The sequence below is a fragment of the Phyllobates terribilis genome, unplaced genomic scaffold (genome assembly GCF_046119375.1).
Source record: "Phyllobates terribilis strain yellow unplaced genomic scaffold, ASM4611937v1 Scaffold_1__5_contigs__length_1240528914, whole genome shotgun sequence".
Classification (NCBI taxonomy): Eukaryota; Metazoa; Chordata; class Amphibia; order Anura; family Dendrobatidae; genus Phyllobates; species Phyllobates terribilis.
This window is the reverse complement of record NW_027362761.1, coordinates 220,828,736-220,856,625: the sequence shown is the minus strand read 5'-3', so window position 1 is coordinate 220,856,625 and position 27,890 is coordinate 220,828,736. Positions and strand designations below refer to the sequence as shown.

The 27,890-nt window shown below is 36.7% G+C and overlaps 1 protein-coding gene across 1 annotated transcript in view; it reads left to right on the top strand.

Annotated features, from left to right (window-relative positions):
* Positions 1-27,617, top strand: part of CNTNAP4 (contactin associated protein family member 4) — a 636,367-nt gene extending 608,750 nt beyond the window's left edge. Inside the window, exons 20-24 of the mRNA XM_073670996.1 lie at positions 4,702-4,835; positions 8,264-8,351; positions 15,554-15,775; positions 22,620-22,691; positions 26,658-27,617. Of these exons, the coding sequence (XP_073527097.1) occupies positions 4,702-4,835; positions 8,264-8,351; positions 15,554-15,775; positions 22,620-22,691; positions 26,658-26,857 (716 nt within the window). The 3' untranslated portion in view covers positions 26,858-27,617. The remainder of the gene's footprint in view (positions 1-4,701; positions 4,836-8,263; positions 8,352-15,553; positions 15,776-22,619; positions 22,692-26,657) is intronic.
* Positions 27,618-27,890: the final 273 nt, after the last annotated feature.

Below are 27,890 nucleotides of genomic sequence, written 5' to 3'. Positions count from 1 at the left end.
TTCAAGGCAGAAACATTACTGTGTCCAACAGTTATTACATATATCAAACTGAAATAGCTGTTGCAAAAACACCAATTTTTATAAAACATTAAGCTTAAGATTAATAGGGGTGCTCAAACTTTTTCATATAACTGTATATTGAAGATTACATATAATGTAATGAATATTATTAAAGTATATACAGCGGATGAAATAAATATTAAACATGTCACAAATTTTATAGGTAAATATATTTCAAAAGGTGCTATTAACATGAAATCATCACCAGATATTGGTTACAACCCATCCAATGCACAGACAAAGAAATCAAATCATAGATGTCCATAAACTAAGTTATGTGTAATAATGAGAAATGACACTGGGTAAAAGTATTGAACACATAAATGAAGAGCGGTGCAAAGAGCCATGAAAAGTCATGTCAAAAGCTAAAATCTACCAGTGATTAGAAAGCAATCCTGCCACTTAGTGAAAGATAGTATCAGCTGGTTCATCTGATGGCCTGTAAAAAGGTGTTTCATTACCAAGGTGTAACACAAGAAACATCTCATGATGGGTAACACCAGTGAGCTGTCTCAAGACCTTCACAACCTTATTGTTTCAACCTATACTAATGACATTGGTTGCAGAATAATTTCTAAACTACTGAAGGTTCCAGTGAGCACTGTTGAGGCCATAATACAGAAGTGGAAAGACATTATTTCACCATAAACTGGCCATGACCAGGTGCTCCCCACAAGATTTCAAACAGAGGGGTGGAAAGAATTATCAGACGAGTTGTCCAAGAGCCAAGAACCACCTTTGAAGAGCAACAGAATGATCTGAAATCAGCTGGTACAATTGTTTCAAAGAAAACTAAGTAATGCATTCCACCTCCATAGTCTGTATGCCCGATCACCACGCAAGACTCCGTTGCTAAACAAAAAACATGTTGAAGTACCTTTACAGTTTGCTCAACAACATTTAGACCAGCCTGTGAAATACTGGAAGAATATAGTCTGGTCAGAGGAGACCAAAATTTAACTCTTTGAATGCCATAATACACACCATGTTTTGAAGCCAAAAGGCACTACATATCACTCACAAACAAAACCTACAAAAGACAAAAGACAAAAATATATCTCATACCCTACCATCATTATATATAAATGTAAAGCAAAGTTGCATAATAAATATAGGGTACTTAGTGAACTATTTTTGATCAAAAAAAGTATACAAGCCGTCCCACCAGCGGCAAGGTGACCCTAAATTGGGACGGTACCTATACTGCCTATATTAAAAACCTTACTATATATCAAAGTTGAAGTAATGCATATAAAAGGGTAGACAAATAGGACCGGGTCCCAACTCCAGACCACCCAGGCCCGTGGTAAGCTACATATATACCAGTCAGCTCAACAAAGGGGATGCCACACCCTTAAATTGCACAGAATGCAAACAAGACAAAAAACCAGGCAATGTGAACTGAGGTCTAAGATGGTAGACATGCAAGAAATAGGAGCATGTTCACACTAGCAAAAAAGAAACAAAACCTACAAAAGACAAAAGACAAAAATATATCTCATACCCTACCATCATTATATATAAATGTAAAGCAAAGTTGCATAATAAATATAGGGTACTTAGTGAACTATTTTTGATCAAAAAAAGTATACAAGCCGTCCCACCAGCGGCAAGGTGACCCTAAATTGGGACGGTACCTATACTGCCTATATTAAAAACCTTACTGTATATCAAAGTTGAAGTAATGCATATAAAAGGGTAGACAAATAGGACCGGGTCCCAACTCCAGACCACCCAGGCCCGTGGTAAGCTACATATATACCAGTCAGCTCAACAAAGTACAATAGTTCACTAAGCGCTACTTAAAGGGAATCTGTCAAGTCATTTTTGTGTAGTATCCAAATAGTATCTTGACATAAGGCTTGGGCAGCCTTAACTGTAACTTTTATTTCTCTACTTGGCCCCGTTGTGTTCCTGTAAGCCCCAGACAAATTTATTGTCTCGTGTCAGCAAGTCAAACATATGTGAATTATAAATTAATATTCACCCCTTCCTCCACCCATAATGCCGCTCACACCTCTGCACTAGCTTAACTGATTCAGTTAGATTGCCATATGCCCAAGGATCACAATCCTCGGACAGGTTGTCTGCTCTCCTGACCTTTGCCATATGCTATCCTGGAGAACACATACCCTCCCTAAGCACAGGGGCCTTATCAAAATGTTGTCCTGACATCTGACTAGCTAAGTATCAAAAATTATTTTCATTCATCTCTCCTGATGAAACTTGTTTAGAAGGGGAAACGCGTTGAGTTTTGTAAGGATATATGGCAAAGATCACTTTCTGTTTTTTGAAATACACATGACCAACAGCATTGTATCTGAGCTTTAAAATATATATGACAAAGAGCACTTCATTTATAAATCATGAATTCTAAATGAACATGAAATAGTTCTATTTATTAGTGGAAGATATGACTATTGATAGCGTTGAGCACTGAATATAGAACATTTTTGGTTATGAACTTTTTTCATGTAGTATGAGCTCCATGAACTTTTTTTTCTAGTTCATGGGGTTTGAGCTCTATATGAACAAGATGAAGGATGACTGCTTGCTTATATTAGAATTATATTTTTATTCGATCTACACATTCTGCAGCTAGTTTACACAAGTCTTTTAAGATTATGAGAATTGACCCTAAGCAATAAGAAGGGTCTGATTCATAGTATGCTTCATAATCATATAATGACTATAAATGATTACAGGCTGTATACACCTTAAGACTATTAGTCACATTTTTCCTCTACAGCTATAGTCTGTTAGAGAAAAATCTTTTTTCCTACTGATCCTTTTATTGTACCCTTTCCTTTTATCTCCCCCTCTACCTTAATTTAGGACTCTATAGGGAAAGTAGGGAGAGCCATCATGGAGTGGTGGTGCCACTGCGCATGAATAGGGTGCCACCTCCATTGGTCAGGAAGGAGAACCTTTGAGAGATTGAATAGGGAAATGACAAGGCCTCTATCTATTGTTTTTAATTAATGTTTTTTTTGACATGGTTGTTTATATCCTCAATAATACTTAGTAAAATTACGTTTTAATTATCTTTAGAAAAGTACTCTATCCTGCGGTGAGCTTGCTTTGATTTCAGCAGTAATTTGATTACCCTATTGGCTGGTAGTCACAGACTGCTGAGTTACTTGCCTGAGGATCACTTTGGAATCCTCAGGCTAGTCATATGCTATCCTGACCTGAGTGTTTCAGAATGTATTTCTATGCAGCTGCCATTCTCCGGTCAGGAGAGCAGAAGGCTAGTCCGGGGATTGCGATGCGACCATCGGGCATACAGCATCCTGACAGAATCAGTGACGCCAGTGCAGAGGGGTAGGCAGGAATATGGGCGGGGAAGGGGTGAATATTAATTTTCAATTTACATATGCTTCACTTGCCAATGCGAGAAAATAAATTTGTCCGGGGCTTACAGGAACATAACGGCGCTACGTAGAGAAATAAAAGTTACATATCCTAAAAAGGCTACTTAAGCTATCTTTCAGGATACTATTAGGATATTACTCAAAAATGACCTGACAGTTTCCCTTTAATATGTATATGAGATCTATAAGATATAAATGTCAGGCAGTAGTATATTGATTGTGAGGAGCAACTTTAGTTTATAACAATTTGCTATTGGGCTTGTATTTAATATACTAACGTGTGAGTGTATATAATTTTAAGATATGTAATGATTAATTGAGCTTGATAAAGATCATAAAGGTCAAAACATTGGTTTTGTGCATGGAGAAATAGAAAAAAAACTTTTTATTATTTTTGCAACCCCTTGTGAGTACTGTCAAGTTTTTTTATTTCATATATAATTCATCATTGTAAATTTCATCTTTGCTCCCGAGTATTCGAAAATCTTAGAAACTTGTTCTAAAACAAACTTCACACCACTGCACTGCAATTGTAGTTCTGCAATCCTTTGTTTCTGAATACATATAAAGTAACTATGTAAGTCTAAGTTTGCAAATGTATATAAAAAAATCAGGTAAAAAGAAAAGAAAAACATGAATAAAGAAAAGCTGGTTTATTTTGGTTTCATACCATGTGTATTTATGTAGGTTGGTTTTTGTAGCCTTTGTCCTGGTTTTTGTTTAGACAAACAGGAGTGTGGGCAAATGTTTGCTGATGAGTAAGAAAATATTTTACTTTTTTGCAGCTTTTGTTGCACTTTTATTGTGCTTTTTGAGGCAAGGGGATATATGTTAGATGTTTTGTCATGAGTTCGTCGATGGAAAAAAATGTGAAAAAAAATTCTTATCTATATAAAAAAAAATGTAAAAATATATATTTTTATGAAGCAGGAATCTGGGTTAAAATACAGCATATCCAATGTATTTTGATACAGAACCAAACCACATTTCAGCAGTGTAAGGCCATTATATGCTAGGAAAAGGATAGTCCTTTTTTCATGTTCTTGCATGACAAAAGAAAAAAATAGGACATAGACACCATTGAACTCACACAGAATGGCATTGTCCTCTTGCTCAATATTGGCTCCTAATCTCATTGTCAGATTTTGATTTATTTTGTCATCTTTCAGGATGTCTTTAATTAATATATAGAGCATATAACACTATGTCTTTACATTTGTCTCATTCTTATTTTTTGTTTTTTCTTCTTGTTGTCTTTTATATGTAGGGAGTTTGCAAATAAGGTACAAAATGAATTACTATCATGATCCTGATGTTTTCCTAATCAGCTCTAAAAATCTGGCTGATGGTCATCTCCATAGGGTATCAATTTTGAGAAAACAGGATATCTTATTTGTGGAGGTATTATTACTGAAATATGTATTCCTTTTGTCTAAATATGTTGCACATTCCTTTTTAAAGTCAATAACTCCTTGTCTGCATGGCATGTTATTGAGTTATTGCAAGTTGAATGTACCATAAGAATTATCCCTGATATGCTAGCTAGTTAACATATTAAAAGTAGAACCCTACCTCCAAAAAAAATGATGCACCTAGCAGTCTTTAGACTCACTGGGTAGCTGTTATCGGTCATCAGTGGGACAGTTAGTAGATGGTTGTGGACTGTACTGTATTAAAAAATCGAATCACTAGACTGCGTACACAGTATATAAAAAACACTTGACCTAGCTGAGAGCAATCACATTACCACCACTCGTTTTTTTCACTTGGTACCCTTTCAGACAAACAGCTAAAAGAAAAGCACTGTTTGAAATGCAAATTTTGTATTTTTGAACATTTAGCCTGTGTACACCAGTAAAATGGATCAAAGCTTAAATCATGAATAATTGATTGGAAACCTAAAAACCACCATTCCAATATTGAGTGGGTGTACCTTGAGCTGCTAAAACCGCTCTATTTAATCAAAACATGGACTCCACAAGACCTATGATGTAATATATCAGGCATCAAGGTTATGAAACCTATAATGTATGGGGCCCCAAAATCTTAGCACCATATTTAAGTCCAGTAATTTCCATAGTGAGGACTTAAAGGATTGTGCTTGTTTTTCTAGCACATTCCACAGATGCTCGATTAGATTAAGAACACGTTTAACTATTTATTATGTTTCTCATGTCATTGCTACACAGTTTCTGCAGTGTGGTAGGGCAAATAGGGGTAGGGGGAGGTTGTGAGGTTAGATAGGGAGCAGAGTCGGGTGAAGATAAGGTCTAGTGTGTGTCCGTCTGTGTGGGTGGCTGAGGAGGAACACTGAGTAAGTCGAAAGGATGAAGTAAGTGACCAGAGTTTGGATGCTGCTGACTGGCGACTGTCAGTGGGGATGTTGAAATCACCCATGATGATTGTGGGAATGTCAGCAGAGAGAAAGTAAAGAAGCCAGGAGGAGAATTGGTCAATAAAGGCAGTGATTGGGCCCAGAGGTCGGTATATGACAGCCATTTGGAGGTTGGAGGGAGAGTAACTGCGGACAGAGTGGACTTCAAAAGAAGGGACAATAAGGGAGGGAAGAGGAGGAGTAGGGCTAAAGGAGCACTTACTACATACTTACTACATACTTACTACATAGTGTAAAAGAAAATTTGATTTATCAGACCACCTTCTACAATTGCTCCAAGGTCCAGTTTTGATGCTGACATGTTCATTGCAGTCACTTTTGGCAAGTTTCAGGTTTCTACATTGGCATTTTTATGGGTCTGCAGCTACCTAGTCACATATACAGGGAGCAATACAATTGGATTAAGATATCATAGCTATTGCTATTTATTTGAATTTTGTGCTACAATAGCTCTTCTATGGGATTGGACAGGCTAATGCTACTCAACCACATAAAAAGTCATCGAGCATCCAAAACCCCCTACTAACCCCTACGTATCTTGTACAACCCACAGGACTGCCATTCTAGAGATGCCCTGACCCAGTACTTGGCCATTGTTAAAGTCACTCAGATCTTAATGCATGCCCATGTTTTAATACATTACAGTCAGTGACACCATTGTCAAAAAATAATTAATTTTATTCACTTTATATATATACAGTACAGACCAAAAGTTTGGACACACCTTCTCATTTAAAGATTTTTCTGTATTTTCATGACTATGAAAATTGGACATTCATACTGAAGGCATCAAAACTATGAATTAACACATGTGGAATTATATACTTAACAAAAAAGTGTGAAACAACTGAAAATATGTCTTATATTCTAGGTTCTTCAAAGTAGCCACCTTTTGCTTTAATGACTGCTTTGCACACTCTTGGCATTCTCTTGATGAGCTTCAAGAGGTAGTCACCGGAAATGGTCTTCCAACAATCTTGAAGGAGTTCCCAGAGATGCTTAGCACTTGTTGGCACTTTTGCCTTCACTCTGCGGTCCAGCTCACCCCAAACCATCTCGATTGGGTTCAGGTCTGGTGACTGTGGAGGCCAGGTCATCTGGCGTAGCACCCCATCACTCTCCTTCTTGGTCAAATAGCCCTTACACAGCCTGGAGGTGTGCTTGTGGTCATTGTCCTGTTGAAAAATAAATGATGGTCCAACTAAACGCAAACTGGATGGAATAGCATGCTGCTGCAAGATGCTGTGGTAGCCATGCTGGTTCAGTATGCCTTCAATTTTGAATAAATCCCCAACAGTGTCACCAGCAAAGCATCCCCACACCATCACACCTCCTCTTCCATGCTTCACGGTGGGAACCAGGCATGTAGAGTCCATCCGTTCACCTTTTTGGCGTCGCACAAAGACACAGTGGTTGGAACCAAAGATCTCAAATTTGGACTCATCAGACCAAAGCACAGATTTCCACTGGTCTAATGTCCATTCCTTGTGTTCTTTAGCCCAAACAAGTCTCTTCTGCTTGTTGCCTGTCCTTAGCAGTGGTTTCCTAGCAGCTATTTTACCATGAAGGCCTGCTGCACAAAGTCTCCTCTTAACAGTTGTTGTAGAGAGCTGTCTGCTTCTAGAACTCTGTGTGGCATTGACCTGGTCTCTAATCTGAGCTGCTGTTAACCTGCGATTTATGAGGCTGGTGACTCAAATAACCTTAGCCTCAGAAGCTGAGGTGACTCTTGGTCTTCCTTTCCTGGGGCGGTCCTCATGTCAGCCAGTTTCTTTGTAGCGCTTGATGGTTTTTGCAACTGCACTTGGGGACACTTTCAAAGTTTGCCCAATTTTTCGCATTGACTGACCTTCATTTCTTAAAGTATTGATGGCCACTCGTTTTTCTTTACTTAGAATTTGTATTATGGCAAGAAAAAAGCAGCTAACAGTCTATTCAGTAGGACTATCAGCTGTGTATCCACCTGACTTCTGCACAACAAAACTGATGGTCCCAACCCCATTTATAAGGCAAGAAATCCCACTTATTAAACCTGACAGGGCACACCTGCGAAGTGAAAACCATTTCCGGTGACTACCTCTTGAAGCTCATCAAGAGATTGCCAAGAGTGTGCAAAGCAGTCATCAAAGCAAAAGGTGGCTACTTTGAAGAACCTAGAATATAAGACATAATTTGAGTTGTTTCACACTTTTTTGTTAAGTATATAATTTCACATGTGTTAATTCATAGTTTTGATGCCTTCAGTGTGAATGTACAATTTTCAAAGTCATGAAAATATAGAAAAATCTTTAAATGAGAAGGTGTGTCCAAACTTTTGGTCTGTACTGTATATATATATATATATATATATATATATATATATATACATACATAACGTTTTATGCTTTATGTACTGTAAAATGATTTCATTATTCTTGTGCTGAATGTTCTCTAGGTTAACCAATATGCATCTGAACAATTCATTCTCAGCTCTGGCACACAGTTCAATACAATCCATTCTCTTGTACTTGGTAAAATATCAGGTAAGCATAATTTTTTCTAAAGGATGACAGATGTCATATACTTTATCTCATTGATAGAAAAGTATGTCTGGCCTGTGAATTTAATTAAAATGTGACAATCAAGGGAGAAATGTACTTTTGTCAAGTTGAAGCATCATCTCAAATAAGTACTTCCTTGCAGATGAGCAAGTGGGTTCTCGTCAACGTAATTTCACACTTATCTCCTCATTTTACAATCAGGCATCCTGGAACATGATATTTTCCTCTAAAGCATGTTGATTTATATTACGGTAGAAAAAAAGACTAAATTAAAATTCAAATAAATCAGAATGGAATCTAAAAAATATACGCACAGGGATTAATATAAAACAGTGTAAAACGTGCATAAATATGCGGCAAAAAAAATCACATTTATCTTCTTATTTTATATTCAAGCATCCTGGAACATGATATTTTCTTCTAAAGAGTGTTGATTTATGGTATGTGATCACCAGTAGAAAAAAAGACTAAATTAGAATTCAAATAAATCAGAATGCAATCTAAACAATACATTCACAGAGATTAATATAAAACACAGCAAAAATACATTAATATGCAGCAAAAAAGTACAAGAGTATTTAAAACCAAAAGGAAGTACAATTAGTTCTTTATTTAAAAAAAATAGAATTTGCTGGATTTATTTATGTCACAAATTCAATTTTTGCAATGTATTGCAATTAAAATGTTTTTACAACAAGCATTCAATAATTTGAAGAATACATTAATCATAATTGCATAGTTTCCATATTGTAATATATTTGGAAATTGATGCTAATTACTCTATCACAATCAAATTTATCCAGATGATTTTAACAAAACTTGTATTATGTTCTATATGTTTGAATAGAAAAAATGTCTCTAGGTAAAGTTTGATTGTTAGAGCATGTGATTGAAATAAAATTTTAAGTTTCCTCTCTGTTTATAAAATCCCATTGAAAATAAAGAATGCACTCAACTTTAAAATTACATTAAAATTCAGTTAAAAGAGTATTCCCATCTCCAAGATCCTATATGTAGTAGGTGTAATAATAATAATATTAGCAAATACCTACAATTAGAAGTGTAGTATAGTATTTTTGATTCACTATGTCTCTTTCCTCATGTGCAGGCATTGCAGGACTTTAGGTATCTATGGTTACATCCACAGATAAAGTGACAGTTAGCTAGCTGCTAGTGGTCGTAACCATGGATACCTAAGGTCCTGCAATGCCCTGCACATGAGGTAAGTAGCATAGTGAATCAAAAATACTATACTACATTTCTAATTGGAGGTATTTGCTAATATTATTATTTTTACACCTACTACATATTGGGATATCATCTTGGAGATGGGAATATCCCTTTAAGCTTTAGGAATATATATTTTGATTGGGGATGACAGCTTTATTTTAACAAATGGGTTGAGAACAGGATTTTATGGTACTTACTAATAATAACTATTAGAGAACCTCTTCCTGCACCTGGTATACAATGCAAAGCTCTGCTGTCCATAAAATGGCTGATGATGGAGGGTTATGCGATTACACCAGTCTATGAGCCTTCTCTAATTGGAAAACATTGGGAAACCTTGTACATGAGAAAATTATTTTCCCATTGGAGAAGTTTATAGACAGATCTGGTGCATGAGAGGAGCACTATTCAGCCAGTGAGGAAGACTGCAATAACAAGCAGACATTGCACCACAAAGGAGGAGATTGTTGCTGTACCTGTGATACTTTTATATTAGTGTTACGCTCACACCCGGACTGTTTGGCGTGAGAGTGGTTAATGGTCCCACTGGGCCACGAACCAAGGAGTGCCTGGAGGGGCGTGACTAGAGACCTCGCCAGATCCGACCACGGATGCACGGAGGCTTAATCGACTCCGTGGTCCGAGGAGGGACGTGGGAGGTGGCCCAGGTGCTACTCTAGGTCAGACCCCGGTCACAGCTGTTGACCCACACCGGGGAATGCAGGAATTGGCAGGTTTGGCTGGTATGCAGACAGGCGGGTACTGGCAGGCACGACTGGTATGCAAAAAGGCGGGTACTGGCAGGCACATCTGGTATGCAGACAGTCGGGTACTGGCAGGCATGGCTGGTATGCAGACAGGCGGGTACTGGCAGGTATGTAAACAGGCTGGATAGGGACCAGTACAGGAACAGAGCCACAGGTGCGGAGGGGAAGTGGAACAGGACAGAGCAGGGCAGAGCAGAGCAGAGCCTCAGGTGCGGAGGGCAAGTGGAGCAGGGCAGAGCAGAGCCACAGGTGCGAAGGGCAAGCGGAGCAGCGCAGAGCAGAGCCACAGGTGTGGAGGGCAAGTGGAGCAGGGCAGAGCAGACCGCAGGTGTGGAGGGCAAGCGGAGCAGGGCAGAGCAGAGCCGCAGAAGCACACAGACCGAACAGGGCTCTGTTTACATGGAACAGACAGGGACCGGGAAACACAGGAAGATAGCCTGACCACAGGAGGTAGATACAGAGACAGGGAAACGGGACAAGCTGAACCAGATACACACAAGGTACTTGCTATGAAGTAGCGAGTGGACACAAAACTCAGAAACAGAAGTACAGAGACAACAAGTAGGAGTTAGGTACTGGTTCAGACACTGCAGGAAAAGGGAAGGATTGGAAATAGAGACAAACAGGTAATGGGCTAGGACACAGTTCAAACAGGAACTGACACAGGAATGAGATACAGAAACGAGCCTGGGCATACAGCCCCTAGGGTGGCAGAAATAGACTAGAAGTCTCAGATACAGGTAACGGGCCCGGGTACTCAGCCCCCAGGGAGGCGGAAACAGACTAGATTCAGGAAAGGACCTGGCAACTCACAGTTGTACAGAACACACTGTAAGAAAGTGTTCTTCAGGCACGTCCCACTGGGTGGAGGAGGTTTAAGTATCCAGTGACTCACAGCAATAGGCTGGGGACGCATTACGACTGTGCACACTGTAACTTTAAGAATCAGGAATCTCCAGTACTGCCACCCTAAGCCAGCCGACAAGAGACATGCACACAGCAAGTAGAGGAGTATAGTGCACAGCCTGGACTGGTAGGTAAGTTGGCAGTCTTGCATGGTGGAAGATGGTAAGCCATGCCAGCACAGCCAGGGATGTTACAATTAGTGTGACAAAATTATTTTCCTAGCACATCTGTTAAAATAAAGGTAAGGGGGACAATCCCTTTAAAAGAATTATGTAATAAACAGTAGTGGTATATTACTAGGATACAGAATGTTGGCTTTGTACTGACCACAAGAACAAAGGAGGTTGTTTGTTGTCAATTTTTATTCTACAAGATATAATCATTATACATGCACTTTGCTTGCTAAAAGCACTTTAATTTTGCTTGGTTTACTTTGATTCGCCTATAAACCTTCTTGGAACAGCACCACTTATTTATCTCCTATGCACATGCACCTTATGTGTTCTATAAAATTATTTGTGTGATTCCATGCATTGGTATTTACATTGTATATTTGTTCGATGATATATCTTTTATCTATTTATGTATTTATTTCAAATTGCTACATATTAGAACATCTTTATTATTAGTGATGAGCGAACGTGCTCGCCACTGCTCGGTACTCGCCCAAGCATCACTGTGCTCGACAAGCTCGGCGAGTATTTCCAGGTTGCTCAGGTGGGAACTCGGGTCCCCTCCCTGCATGTTTGGCGCTCGTTAGAGAGCCAATGAACATGCAGGGATTGCCTGCCATGCACTGTAATGCCGTAGCCATGTTTGTTGTTACAGTGATTGGCTGGCCGCACAGCATCATCAGGTCTATATCACAGTCTACTCCAGAATCAGGAAGAGTAGGGAGATATATATATATATATCCAACTGAACTAACAGTCCTTCTGAGGATTAATCATGCTGCATATGTTTAGTGGTGATAGCAGGAGATAGGCAGTGTATGTGGCACACTGCAGTGCATGATACAGCACAAGAGGGTCCATTGAACACCCTGTTAACACAGGTATTCCACAACATATATATGTATATATCCATGTGAACTAACAGTCCTTTTGTGGACTAATCCAGCTGCACATAATTAGTGCTAGGCAGGCAGGCAGTGTATGTGGCAGACTGCAGTGTATGATACAGCACAAGAGGGTCCATTGAACGTCCTATCTGCTGCTGCTGTAATAATTACAGATATTTGTAGACATAGTCCCAGATATCGGGGGCCAGGGCAATTTTTTTTTTTTCTTATTCCTGGTTATTTGCTTAAAAAGCAATTCAGAGTACACCATTTTTCTGCTCCATTTGCTTGTTCTCATTGCAGAATAAAGCCAGATCTGTTCCATATTTCAGCAATAAAAATCCAAAAATTTGAGCTGAACATGGAAAATATTGGCCTCCTTTTCCATTCTGTTGCAGTGTGTCGGTCAAGCTATTCACACTAGGTGTCTGTGAAGAATAGTATTAGTAAATTACAGGCCTGCTATTTAAAACCATGGTTCTCTGTCAGACATATACCTATAAGACTGTTTCAAAATCAGACATTTCTTCCATTTCCATTCTGTTGCAGTGTGTCGGTCAAGTTATTCACACTAGGTGTCTGTGAAGAATAATATTAGTAAATTGCAGGCCTTTTATTTAAAACTGTGGTTCTCTGTCAGATATATCACCTATAAGACTGTTCTAAAATCAGACAATTCCATTTTCATTCCATTGCAGTGTGTTGGTCAAGCTATTCACATTAGGTGTCTGTGAAGGATAATATTAGATTATAAATGTTAGGACGGCCTTGCGAAAAAACAAACAAAAAAACATTTTTTTCCATGCTGTTTGCCAAAGGGATTTCTTTTAAATAAAATTAACGTTAAGTAAATGGAAAATATTATTTCTTCCTCGCTAATCTCACCAATGAGCTCTTGTGTCTGGAATCAGTTTTTCTTCAGGATATACAAAATATGGTAAAAGCTTTAAGAAAGAGAGGGTTTTTTTTTTTTTTTGAGTGACACTCGGAATATGCAGACACATGGTGACTAATAAGGCTGGCAATGACATCTGTTTGACATTTACTTCTCTTGCTATAGAAGGCATATAGGATGCCAAGAAGGCATCAAAGATTAGCAGACTAAATAAATACCACATAAATACCACACATACAGTAGGAAGTGAGGAGAACCAGTTTTTTTTATTTTACTTTTAACTTGGCAAAAGTTTTTATGGACATAGTAATCTAACCCAATTGCATCTATGCCAAAAAGAAGTTTGACTTTTGGAAAACTTTCAGCCCAATGCTACCTACCATATCTTTGAAATCTTTCATATTACCTGAAGAGTTTTAGTACAAGCTTCTATCCAGAAGAGATTGTACTCTCTTTGAGAGATTTATAAACTACTTTGGATGATATGTGTGTTAAAGATCTCAATTAATTAATTTTTAAGAAGTCCCTTTGTATAATATCACATATTATTTTAAAGAAAACAGTTGATTTATGCTGCCTAAACCAAGTGTAACATGGATGAAAGACCGGTTCTGTTATTGCAACCGTGTATGTTTTATTCTAAAATTCTGCAGCGTTTCAGAAAAAAAAACTTTTAAAGGTCAGCCAGAAACAATGTGAAAACCATACTTAGTCCAGGAGGCAGGTCCCCATAAGTTTTTCCCTAACCCCACTTCCCTTGACTGAAAGGTGTCTCCTTAATTTCACACATAAGTAGAGACCTGTCATTCTAGTGCAGTGGGGCAAGAAGAAGGCTCCAGGGGATTGCCTCATGGACTAATCATCCTAGTTTCATTGGCCCTGGCTGTATTATGATTAATAGAAATTATATATTTTTTTCAGAAATGTCACATAATTTCCCCACAAAATATGCATGACTGCAATAGCAATGCCAGTCTCCAGATTTAGGCTGCCGTTGCTCGGGCAGCATGAATCAGTTGTCAATTTCTGAAAACAGAGTTAAGAATATGCAATAACAAAGTATATTTGAAAGGCAAAAAATATATATATTTTTATCACATGACAGATTATGTATATCGTCAAACAAAAAAGATTTCATCATGTTCATACTTGTGATACTTTAGTCACACTTTAATAAAAAAAACACAAAAAGAAAACATGCTTTAACCATTGTATTAAACCTGTTTAGTAATTGTTTTGTCGTAGTAACATGTGCTATGCTATAACTCATTCGAGCAAAGGTTTAAGGGTAAAACATTCCCTTGACAATGTGTTCCAAGACTCAATTTAATTGCATTTGAAACTTGAAGAAACGTGAAGAAACATGTTCAACAAGAATATCACTGTTGTGGTGGCAAAGATTTAATTACACTTAGTCACAACAATCAATATTAATGTTACACTAGAATTAAAGGAGAAAATATGATTTAACTTCATGAACATATTGAACTTCTGGCAATAAATATGCATAAATCAGATATATTTTTTGACTGAAACCAATAAGCATATATTCATCTCTCAGTAAATAATTGTCAAACCTATGAATGTAAAGTAGGACACATAAAAATCACCAGTATTCTTAAAATTAATCAAATGTGTTCAAAATTACCTAGATAATAGTAGCATTAATAAAGCTACAGAATTTACAATTCTCTAAGATTATGGTGCCAGAAAACCTGAAGGAGCACCCTTGGAACATTTATAAATATTGTGAATAAATATGTATGGAATATATATATATATTATATATAATCCAAAAACAATAGTGCAACATAATGTTATAATTTGTTTAATAACTAAGTTATTTAACATTTATGAAGTATATTAACTAACATATAGCCTAGTATTCATGCAAAACAAATAATAAGTATTGGGAATATTTAATGAGCTTTTGGATTTTTGTGGGACTCTATTAACTTTAGAAATTGAATTAAGCAATGTTATTTCAAAAAAATACCTTTTTTTTACTATAGTTCCTGTGACGTTTCATTTGAGAGAAGTTTCAAACGTGATTGCACAGGACACAAGGGCTGCAATTACAAAAGTGGTTAGCGTGTAAGGATACATAGTTAGAAAATATATTTTAGGTACCAGACCACTCATTTCAGAACCCATTTACAATTTATGGATAGAATATTTTATGGTCATATTTTTTTAAAGTACACAATTATTAATTGCTTATCAGTCACTTTCGAATTCATCTGTAAAAGATCTGCTTTGTTGATGTAGGACAGAAATCTGTCATTAAATAGTCATGCTATTATAACTTATGTGTTTATTTTTATAGCTGAGGACATTGATGTTGACCTAGAGACTATGAAGGCCGGTGCTAATGGATTTATTGGGTGTCTATCTGCTGTGCGTTTCAATAACATCGTACCACTAAAGACAGCTTTCAAAAATAATCGTACTTCTCAAATAATAATAAAGGGGCGAATTATAGAATCTAGTTGTGGATCAATCAATGGAGAAGATGCAGGATCTGGTGAAACAACCCACTCGTTTGCAGGTAATTTTATTCAAAAATCATTTATTTAGAAATTAAAAATAAAAATGTAGGCAAAGACACTTGTTCCTTCTATTACTCTATAAACCCCTTCTCAGAATTCCAACTTTAAAGGAATGTATCATTAAATTACTGTATGATTTATACAAGGCATGATTTAAGTTTTTAATGTGACTCTCCATGGACAAATAATTTAATAAAATATGAAATGTTCCAGTTTTTTACACTGGCCTGTATAACATGCACAATAATCTGACATTTTCTATTGCTTGTACCTCACTGTCTAGCTTTGTAGATTTGGACAGTGCCAGGGTAGGGTAGGAGATTTGATCATCTCTAAACCAATCACACAGCAGCTGTCATATTTCAGGAGCGATATGAATAAAAAAAGCTGTGTTGTTATTGATACAATGAAAGGTTTCTTTTAGATAATTCATAAATCTACCATATTGTTTCTCTTTTACACTTTCACGCTTGCTTATTGATTTTTAAAGGGAACCTGTTTATCGATTCATGCTGCCTAAATCACGGGCAGCATAATTTAGAGTCTGGCTGTGTGATTGTCAGGTATGTTTTTCTCTGAAACCTCCAGGCAGAGAAATCATAGTTTGAAAGACCTGGCCGTGGACTAGGGTAGAGACAATCCAGATGCCACCCTCAGATGTCTTCTTCTCGCACTGTTCTAATTGAATGCTAGGTCTCTTCCATGTCTATACATCAATACCTGGAGCTGTGAGAAATGGAAAAATGCAAGAGCGCAATAGGGTCTTATCCAATTAATAAATGTTACATAAAAGTATTAAAAACTGCTCACCTAGTAGGGTTGTGTGGGACACAAATGCTAGATAGATAGATGCTGGGAATGGAAGTTGTTTCTGCGCTCTCTGGAGTCACGACAAACCATTAGTATGGATAAAAATGTAGGTTTATTGTCTACGCGTTTCAGAGTCCACCGACTCCTTCCTCAAGACAAACATACATAACAACGGGGTAATCAACATACATGGTATAAATACAAGTAAAAAAAAATTCAAAAAAGCCATGAAAGAACAGAGGGAGGGGTGTGTGCAATCACATGCCTATTACCATCACATGTTTAGAATAGACCATCTGAAGATATGGAAATTGCAATTATTTTCTACTAGGCAGGGAAAATATGTTGAAATCTGCCAAAACCCAATTAATTAAATAAATAAAATATGTTAGTATCGACGTGACATACTACTTGGGATGCGAACTGGTAGTGGAAAGGGGGAAAAAAAAAGGGAGTGGATTGCTACCTGTAGAGCAATACAGTAGATTGGTACAATTAACAATTGTGCTAGTGGGTTTATACAGGTTCAAATGACCTGGTAACTAGAATTATATCTGTAAATAAATAGAATAATTTAAAATTATTGCATGAGTCGCTCCTCATCTTCTAATATATGCTTTAATGGTTTTATAAAAATATAAATATTTATATCCATGTTCATTTTATTTATTTCAATTTTAATAAAATTCACTAAAAACACTTCTTTGAGTTAAAATCATAGTGAGCTCACCCTTCACTGTCTGAGGAGCAGGTACAGAAAATGAAGATTCAAGAGAATGAGCCGATCGCTGCAACAGGAGGACACTCTGAGGTGGAGTTACCTTCACTGCTACGTTCAAAGAGTGAGGTCAAATGAGTTCAATAGTGTGGGGATCTACCATGTTCACACATAGCAGCCTGAACAGAAATGAAAAGGCAATAAACCAGGATCATGGACAGAATCATGAGTTCTAGTGAAATAGAATAAATCATTTCTCAAGTACTGGTGTGTATTTTTTGTGACTGTTTAATGTATAAATAATGTTAATTTTATTTATATTGTCCTTTAATTAAAAAAAAACACACTTGTTTGAGTGAAGTGAATTCTAGGTTCAGACCTCACTGCTTGTGGAACAGGAGGCAGCGAATCAAACAGAACGAGCCGAGATTGCATCAGGGCTTGGAATCCCCTCAGTCTGGGCTCAGAAAGTGAGGTGAATGGAGTTCAATAGCATGGAAGCTGCCTCGACAGCAGGTTTTTTTGGGGGGGGGTTTTGTGGATAGTTCATGGTATATTATAAATCTATATGGAAAGATATGAAAAGGGGAGAAATGGGGAGGAACTGGACATAAAAAAGGGCACAAAATTAATATATTACATTATAGGTGAATATAACCCAAAATTAGGTGGATCTCTCTGGACAAATTTGAAAAGTGAACCAAAGGGTAGACAGAGGGGTTTGATAATGTACATATATATAATTAATCAGCTATACAGATTTATATAGAATTATGCTTGAAACCTGTGTAAGGGATATATAGATGGTGTCTAGTTGAATATATCTGTAACCTCATTTAATCCAAAGGGCTTCAAGGTGTTTAATCGATAAATCCAGTAGATTTCTTTCCTATTAAGTTGTTGGATACAATTTACTGTGTCACTCGGTATATGCTCAATAGGAGTGATTTTAAGGGTTCTAAAGTTTTTATTATGAGATATTGCATAATGTCTGGATAGACCGTGTTGTATAAACCCTCTAACCCCTTTCCGACCTGGTCAGTAATAGTACGCACCAGGTCGGAAAGGCCAGTTCAGCGGGGGCTCCGGCGCTGAGCCCGCACTGAATCGGGCACATGTCAGCTGATTCTTACAGCTGACATGTGCCCGCAACAGCCGCAGGTGAAATCATGATCCACCCGCGGCTGTTAACCAGTTAAATGCCGCTGTCATTCTCTGACAGCAGCATGTAACGTGCGCTTCCGGGAAGCGCGTCCTAAGCCCCGCCCATCGGTGACCCCATCACCAACCCAGGGTCTGCAGCAGACGCCTGTGGTTGTCATGTCTCAATTGCTATGAGCGCCACCTAGTGGTCGGCGCTCATAGCACAGGAGCATTTCTCCTGCATACAGGCGATCTGCTCATCGCCTGTATGCAGTAGAAGCAATCAGGCAACTGCTGCTTCTAGTCTCCTATGGAGACTATTGAAGCATGCAGAAAGTGTAAAAAAAATATTTTTAAAAATATTAAAAAAATAAGAAAAATATAAAAGTTTAAATCACCCCCCTTTCGCCCCATTCAAAATAAAATAATTAAAAAAAAAAACCACATACACATATTTGATATTGCCGCATTCAGAATCGCCTGATCTATCAATATAAAAGAATAACTAATCTGATCGGTAAACGGCGTAACGAGAAAAAAATTCTAAACTCCAGAATTACGTTTTTCTGGTCACTGCAACATTGCAATAAAATGCAATAATGGGCAATCAAAACATCGTATCTACCCCAAAATGATATCAATAAAAACTACAGCCCGGCGCGCAAAAGATAAGCCCTCACCCGGCCCCAGATCCCAAAAAATGGAGACGCTATGGGTCTCGGAAAATTGAATCATTTTTTTTTTTTAGTAAACTTTGGATTTTTTTCACCACTTAATAAAAAAGAACCTATACATGTTTGGTGTCTATGAACTCGTAATGACCAGGAGAATAATGATAGCAGGTCAGTTTTAGCAATCAGTGAACGTGGTAAAAAAAAGGACCCAAAAAACAGCTGTGGAATTGCATTTTTTTTGCAATTTCACCGCACTTGGAATTTTTTTCCCGTTTTCCAGCACACAATATGGTAAAACCAGTAATGGCATTTAAAAGCACAACTCGTCCCACAAAAAATAAGCCCTCATATGGCCATATTAAATAAAAATTATAAAAGTTCTGGCTCTGGGAAGAAGGGGAGCAAAAAATAAAAACACAAAAACAGAAAGACCCACGGTCGTTAAGGGGTTAATAATGTTGGACCTATGTTTGTTTAATCTGTTGTGTAGGAGCTGGATTGTTCTCCCTACATACTGTTTATCACAGGAACATTGTATTAGATAGATAACAAAGCTAGATTGACATGTTAAAGAGCTTTTTATCGGGAACATTTCATTAGTACTTGTGGACAAGAAGGAGGAGGTTTTGTGCATAATAGACCTACAGCAGAGGTATCTAGCTGTATTGCATTTGAAAACACCATGAAAAGGTTCCCTCAGACATAATTGTTTCCCAATGTTACTTGACTTTGTGCGTATTCGACTAGGTGATATAATATTCCTGATGGTTGGTTCTCTCCGGAATGTAATACCAGGATTTCTTGGCAGATATGGACCAAGAATTGGGTCCTCAAGCATTATGTGCCAGTGGTCTTTTAGGATATTGCGTATTTCATTACTTGCTGAACTAAAGGTGGTAATGAGATTAAATTCATGCTTGTTCTCAGGGGGTGCAGATGCCTTGTGCAACAAATGGTCCTGACTAATGATTTTTGTAGCATTAAATGCGTTTTTTTATTAGCTTCCCTGGGTATTCTTGTTCCACAAACCTATTTTGTAAAATATTTGCCTGGGATAGGAAATCAGAATCAGAGGTACAATTCTTTTAAATTGGTTAATAGGTATTTTTCTTAACCATTTCTGATAGTGACTACTTTTATAATGTATGTAGCTGTTGGAGTCTACTTTCTTAAAAAAAGTCTTGATGTGAATGCGCTGATCTATATGAAAAATGGTGATGTCTAGGAAGTCAGTAGTATCAGTATTAAAGTTGGAAGAGAAAGAGATGCCCCAATTGTTCTTATTAAGCCCCTCAATGAATTCTCCCATGTTGCAGGATGTATTATCCCAAATAAAGAACAGGTCATCAATAAATCGTTTGTAAATCACAATATTTTTAGCTAAAGAATTAAGATATATAAACACTTGTTCAAATAGACCCATAAAAAGATTTGCATACGTAGGCGCTAACCTCGATCCCATCGCGGTCCCCCGTTTTTTTTTTATAACATTTTCCAAGAAAACTAAAATAATTGTTCTTTAAAATAAATGATAATCCCTGCATATTGAATTGTTTTTGGGTTGTTGGAAGTCTCGGAACACTCCATACAAATTTTTCAAAACAAAGAAGACAAATGTCATGTTCAATGTCGGAGTACAAGGCTGATACGTCCATTGTTAAATAAACACATGTTTTTCCATTCCAGATCATGTAGTAAGCTAATTAATTCCGTAGAGTCTCTAATGTAACTAGATAGATTACATACATGTGGTTTCATGATTTTGTCTATATAAGCAGACAAATTACTTGTTAAAGACCCGATGCCTGAGATGATCGGACGGTCAGGAGGATTCAGAAGATCTTTGTGAACCTGTGAACCTGTATCAACACACTAGCACAATTGTTAATTGTACCAATCTATTTCTCTACAGATAGCAATCCACTCCCTTTTTTTTTTCCCCCTTTTCACTACCCTTTCGCATCCAAAGTAGTATGTCACTAACATATTTTATTTATTTAATTATTTGGGTTTTGGCAGATTTCAACATATGTTCATTTTCCCTACCTAGCAGAAAATATTTGCAATTTGCATATCTTCAGATGGTCTGTTCTAAACATGTGACGGTAATAGGCATGTGAATGCACACACCCCTCCCTCTGTTTTTTTATGGCTTTTTTGAATTTTTTTTTCCCACTTGTATTTATACCATGTTTGTTCATTACCCCATTGTTATGTATGGTTGTCCTGAGGAAGGAGTCGGTGGACACTAAAACGCGTAGACAATAAACCTACATTTTTATCCATACTAATATGGATAGTATGAAATAACTTACTTTCCCAGCATCTATCTCTGGAGCTGTGAGAAGACAGCCTAGGGCAGCAGTGGACTAGTCTCATCTCTGTCTATGGTCCTTGGCTGCATCTTTACGCTATGCTTTCTCTGAAGCGCCGGAGCATTTTAGAGAAAAACATACCTGACTGCAATTGTGTAGCCAGGCTCTGATTCATTTTGCTCATGGTTTGGACAGCATGAATTGACTGACAGTTTCTGTTTTAAACTATTGGATGTACATAAAAAATCTGTGCTTTATGGGAGTTTATCATATTCATGCAAACACCAATTTTTTAAACACATTGTATGCACTAAGGCAGTGTTCAAGAACACCAGTCCTTAAGAGCCACCAACAGATCATGTTTTCAGGATTTCCTTAGTATTGCACAGGTGATAATTCCATAACCTGGGCAATATTAAGGAAATCCTGAAAACATGATCTGTTGGTGGCTCTTGAGGACTAGAGTTGGAGAACACTGCACTAAGGTATAAAAAAAAGTCAGGCTTTGTTGTCTTTTTTTGCATTGTGTATTTCAGGGTGGTAACTTTTTCCATCTTGCTGATACACTGATACCATCCGTCACTGGCTGTTTTTAACTAGTATAGAATACAGTTGTTTCTTGCCTATCTAGAGTTCATTTTATAGTCTTAGAAAAAGGTTAGCCCTGTTGAGTACATGTGTGCAAGGAACCTCAAATATTTAAATATAATTATTACAGCAGTATTACAACTTAAAAAATAAAAATATTATGACTTCACATATCTTAGTGCCTGAATAGTGCCGCTGCACCTTTGTGTTTGCTTGATCTACACCTTCTCATTTGCTTAACTTTATTGAGAGGTGCTCTCTTTTTCGTATACGTTATTTATGTTTATGATCAAAGACAAGTCTTTGTCACTTCTTTATTAAAACGACACTCAGTGGTAACATTTTAGCAGGTTTAATAATAGAAAGTGTGAATTCTTCATTTGCTCATGTTATTTAAATGCTGTATGCCTTATTTTAAAACTCCACTAATTGTCATCACACTTACACTATGTCTGGGCTTGAGCCGGTATTTATATTTGTCTTAATGTTTTATTCTAGTATGATCAAAGCTCAAGTTTCATTTAAATTATAATTTAATAAGGAATATATGTCAAAATAATTATATTTATCTGTTTATCCTATGCACTTATTGCAGATCATTCTGGAACACTAGATAATGGAGAACAATTAAATGATGCATTGAAAAGTGGTTTTGCACTTATTGGAGGTAAAATATAAATGTTTAAAATATATAATGCTTCAAACTTCTAAGTTTATAAAAAAAATGTGAAAAAGGAGTCATTGGATTCAAGTGTCAATATACAGTATACAGTTATATACAGAGAAAAAAGTGATGATGAACTTTTATTAGCACTATTAAATTAAAAATAATGTGATTTTTTTTTTATAAAGAAGCATTGCAATAAATCTGTTTTTGTACTGCTGTTTAATTGATTGAAAATGACCTAGAGATAACCTATACTATGTCATGTCAAGCTAACGTCACAACAGCACCACAACATTTAGAAAGACAGGACAGATGTCGGTCTAAGCAGCCTTTTCTTACCTCAATACCCAGTATTACATCAGAATATTCGCTGTGAACATAACTTCCTTAACATGAAGGGGGCAGAGTTTCTAAATGCACATACTCAATGGCACCTGACCTATTAATATTGAAATCTTTCAAACAGTGCAAAAAGATGGCAGACATTTTAATATTTAATGCTTCCCTAGCCAAAGTGAATAGGATTTCCTAAATAGAGGTCTTTGGTAATGTATTTATTATTTTTTAAATGTTTTTTTCTATTCATAAATAACCTCTTTAACTACTGTTTAGTTGTTATAATGCTCTATTCTATTTTTGTGCTGACCTGTGAACTTGTGAGAATGAATAAAAAATACATCATGTCAGACAGGCTTGGACTGGCACACAGGTGAACTGGTGAATCTTCCGGTAGGCCCCCAAACCTTTTGTGAGCAGTAATTGGCACTAAATACTTCATTCACTATGTGCAGACAAAAGCAACAACTCATCCTTTCTTTAGCAAGCTATCCATTTTACTGTGTATAGAAGCATAGCTAAATATGTGAATGAGGGTCAAGTAATAGCGTAACAGTGGGCCCCCCAGAGTCAATATTACCAGTGGGCTCTTGGCACCCTAGTCTGACACTGATGTCAGATATTAATATGTTTTGGAATATTCTAATGCTTTTCTTTCAAAACATACTTGCAGATTAGAGTGTGTGGGGGAACTGAGATCCTTGCCATTGTATAGAATATAGGTCCCACTTCTGTTTTTCACCAATAATATTATAATGGGGCTTAGTATTCTTATTAGTCTTGTCACCTAAAGATTTGTCAATCATAGTTTTGCATGGTTTCTCTTGAAACAAATTCCGGGAACCACTTATTTTACACATCTGTGATGCACTTAGCCTCCTGACTATTACTGTGTGATCAATGGACATGCCTATTGGAGTACCCTTTAAATAGCCTAATGGCCAAAAATCCATATGATTTGACTTTTTGTTCTGAAGTCAATATGAATGGATTTTCACTCTAATTGTATTTATTTTTAGAAAATGTATGTCTTCTATAATCCTGTTCAAAAGAAAAAGGAAAAAATAACACTTTGTTGAAAGTAGAAACCAGCTTATCTTTATGTTAGGCATCAGTGCTAAAACAATTACATTACTTTTTTGTCCTAAGTAATGATATTTCCTCTCTGATTTTCTTGAGATTTATCATAAGGAAGTTTTGTGGATCCACATCACACTTTCCATTAAAGTTCACACACATTAGTATACAAACAAACATAAATATTATATATCAAAGATAGTTTAAATGTTTAGATAGGGACATTGATATAATTGATTATTAGTCTTTTTGTCAAGGTAGAACACATTAAGTATTGTTTTAGCACATAGGCATCAAACTTCTAGCTTGTAAGTTCCATCACTGATAACTTTGATAATGAGGTCTCATTCACATAGCAATTTTACGAATGTGCAAAACAACATAATTGATAGAATTCTATTGATCTACAGTGTATCTATGCTTGGCTCGCATGAAAGCTTTGAGAAGAAAATGGTGTATACTGTAGCTCAATAATATTGAACTATTAGGAATATGCTATCATATTGCATCACTGCTTATAGTATTCACTTGTAGAGGACTGGCAAAGGACACGTTACGCTCTGTTCACATAATGTTCATGGTCTCTATTTATCATGGATCTCTGGATCTATACAGGAGATGAGCCAGCCTGCAAAAATTCTAATTTTCTAAATTGAGCAGATTTTCCTGGGAAATTCAATTTGCAGGAAAGTTATTCTCAGCAGATTGTATGTCATTATCATGCTCTGGGGTCTCTCAAATCCCTGAAACATATTATTATTAGCATTATTATTATTATTATTATTATTATTAGCCTTCAGCTTGATCTTGAGCCATGGTGACTTGATGGATTAATGCTCTGTAGGAAGATTGATCTTGTTCAAGCCTAGATAGGTCCACCAGAGTCTTCCCAGCTGTTAACTTGACTGTATCAAGCCATCGGGTTGCTGGTCTTCCTCTTTGCCTTGTCCCTTCTTTTCTTCTGACCATGATATCCTTCTCCATAAGATTTAGAAAATAAAAAATAATTATAATCGCCTTGCTGCTCACCTATCTGCTATCACCTGCTTTTCACTGTCCCTCTTCCTGTCCTTGACACATCTTTTTATTACCGCCTCTGAATACTGAATCCATGGGGCTCTTCACACTGGGCCTAGAATTTCTGCTCTGATGAGGCCTGGGACGTTTCTGCACAAGCATGCATAAGGTCATGATGTCTTGACACGTGCTGTGACATTGCGAGTACAAACTCCAAGCTGCCATTTTGATGAATCTGCATGGAAGTGAATTACAAAAGAAAAATATTTTGGCGAATGTGAATTTTTGTAATATTCGAATATAATTCAACCCAAATATGTTCGCTCATCACTAATGTATGCATTAAGCCAATGGCTTTTATCAATGTCAAAAGTCCATCAATCAGAGCCACTTACACACCACATGTATTTAATACAGTAAATACAGTCACAGTAGCTTCACTGGAGCTGATAGGTAAGATGTGATGAAGGCCAATCACTTGCAACATTGTCTTGAAAGGAGCACAGAAATGCCACCATAGTTTTGAAGAGGTGACACAGAATTCCATCTTCATGTTCTCTCTTCTTTAGAAATGTATTATCCTATTACCAATTCATTGTTCCCCCAATGATCATAGGTTCCCACCTCCTATTACTTAAAATACTGTTCCTTTCAGTGTGAAGTGACTTAATGCTCAAAGCTCCACCAACTGTTTAGAATCTATAGGAGAAAGAGTCCGGCATTCTCAAGTCGAAATATAGCAAATTCTTTCAGTATATGTTCCACTATGGTGTACATAATTGTGATGTTTGGATCAAAATTACCTTTTTCAAACATACACCTTTAGAGTATGACCACCTGTATGGCTCCACCTGTACAATGCGTGTACGGCGATAAGTGTCGCTTAAGGAATGCACCTTTCTCACAGCGACGCCGATATACCCAGCGTACTCTCCAGAGTCATACAAGTGGTCATACTCTAAATGTGAATGTTTGAAAAAAAGTCATGTTGACCGAAATGTCACATTTATGTTTAACACAGTGGAACATATAATTAAAGAATTTGTTATATTTCAACTTGGGAGTGCCAAATTCTTTTTCCTATGTATACGAAGTTGGACCTTATCTGAGCACCCAATAATCTTAGGAGAGTCATACTTCCTTACTTTGTTTAGAATCTATGTTGGGAGCTATTCTAAATGTACTTTATTAGTGAGATGTGACCAGGAAGTAAATTATTAACAGGCACATGTCCTTTAAAGGAAAAAAATGTTTCCAAGAATTTATACTCTTAAGTAATTTGTCATATTTAATTTATTGTTTATTCACTATAATTAAAAAACAGCAGGTTTTTGATGTCTTGCTATTACTATCTGCCAATGATTATTCCAAATTAGTTTAGATTAAATTAAAATATGCTTTCTATAAAGCAGATGTAAGAAACTAATGTATGTAAATTGAGAACCCTACTGTGTATTTACTAGTACGTATAACTACAGCATCACAGTTTAAATATTACATTTTCTTTTTCATTTATCTCTATTACCATTTCCATAGGTGTGATATCTGTTGCAGTATTCATCCTGTTATGCATTGCTGGCATTGCAATAAGAATTTATCTCCAGAAGAATGCTTATAAAAAAAATGAAACCAAAGAATCCGAACATGAGGACAATGTAGAAGCAGCAGCCGCATTGAAAGCCGACATCAGTATGCAATATACAATCAACGAAAGTCAAAAAGAATACTTTTTTTAATATGTTTTCATTGTGGCCCAAACAATGGGATGCACAGACTTTCTTGCTAAGCAAGGGGCACTCACTAGATGAACAACAAAAAAAAGCATGAAACATGCACTGCAAGCGAACAATGGAATAGACTTGTGTTGAACTGCATATGATCAACCACAGTGATTACTAAGACATATGCCTCTTAAAATGACAAGCTTCTCGTGCTCAATTCATTTCAATGAAGGCTATCACTGTATTGTACACACTTATTGTTGGTAGTTTCAGATTGTTCTGATGTGACTTTTCAGACTTACAGAATTCCATATTGAATTATTAATTCCAGACTATTTTCCAATTGAATTTCTTAATTATGTCTGTGTGATTGAAACATTTAGTTGTTGGCTAAATCTGAACTGTAACTTCTCAATCTAAGGAGGGTTATATGGTGTTTTCTATTGTGATCTTCTACTTCAGGTATACTACCACAAATGACCCCTAAAAAAGATGGTAAAATCGCATTACATTTAATTGAATAAAATAACTCTATCTGTAAATACGCATTAACATGGGTACAAGGTAATACAAATCTTTAGCTCCATTGTAAGGTATTTTTTTGAAAGGTAATTTTTCCCAGTGTTTAGGAAAAAATAAAAATATGTAGTGTTTTCATAAAGCAGTTGCAATTTAAAGATAAATGTGGTTTCAACCGATATTACAAACTGTAAAATATTTGTCACATATACTACCAAAACCTTCATGGACTCACCGTCGCTAGTCACAGTTCATGCCAAAATGAAATACGTTGGTTAATTTATCTATTATTTGTCTTCTGAACAGTTTAACAAATACAATAAGCACAGAGGAGTCAGGGATAATCAGTTCTGTGAAAACTGCTTCCCCACCTGCACAATACCAACAACTAGGGGGATCTCACAGTAGAAATTCATGTCTTTTACAGTTTGTGTATCTTTTACAGTATAATGAATCATTTGTAAAATATGTTGGTGTAGTCATTGAAAGCCAAGCTGTACAACAAATATAGTAAAAGTACCTGGCTTGG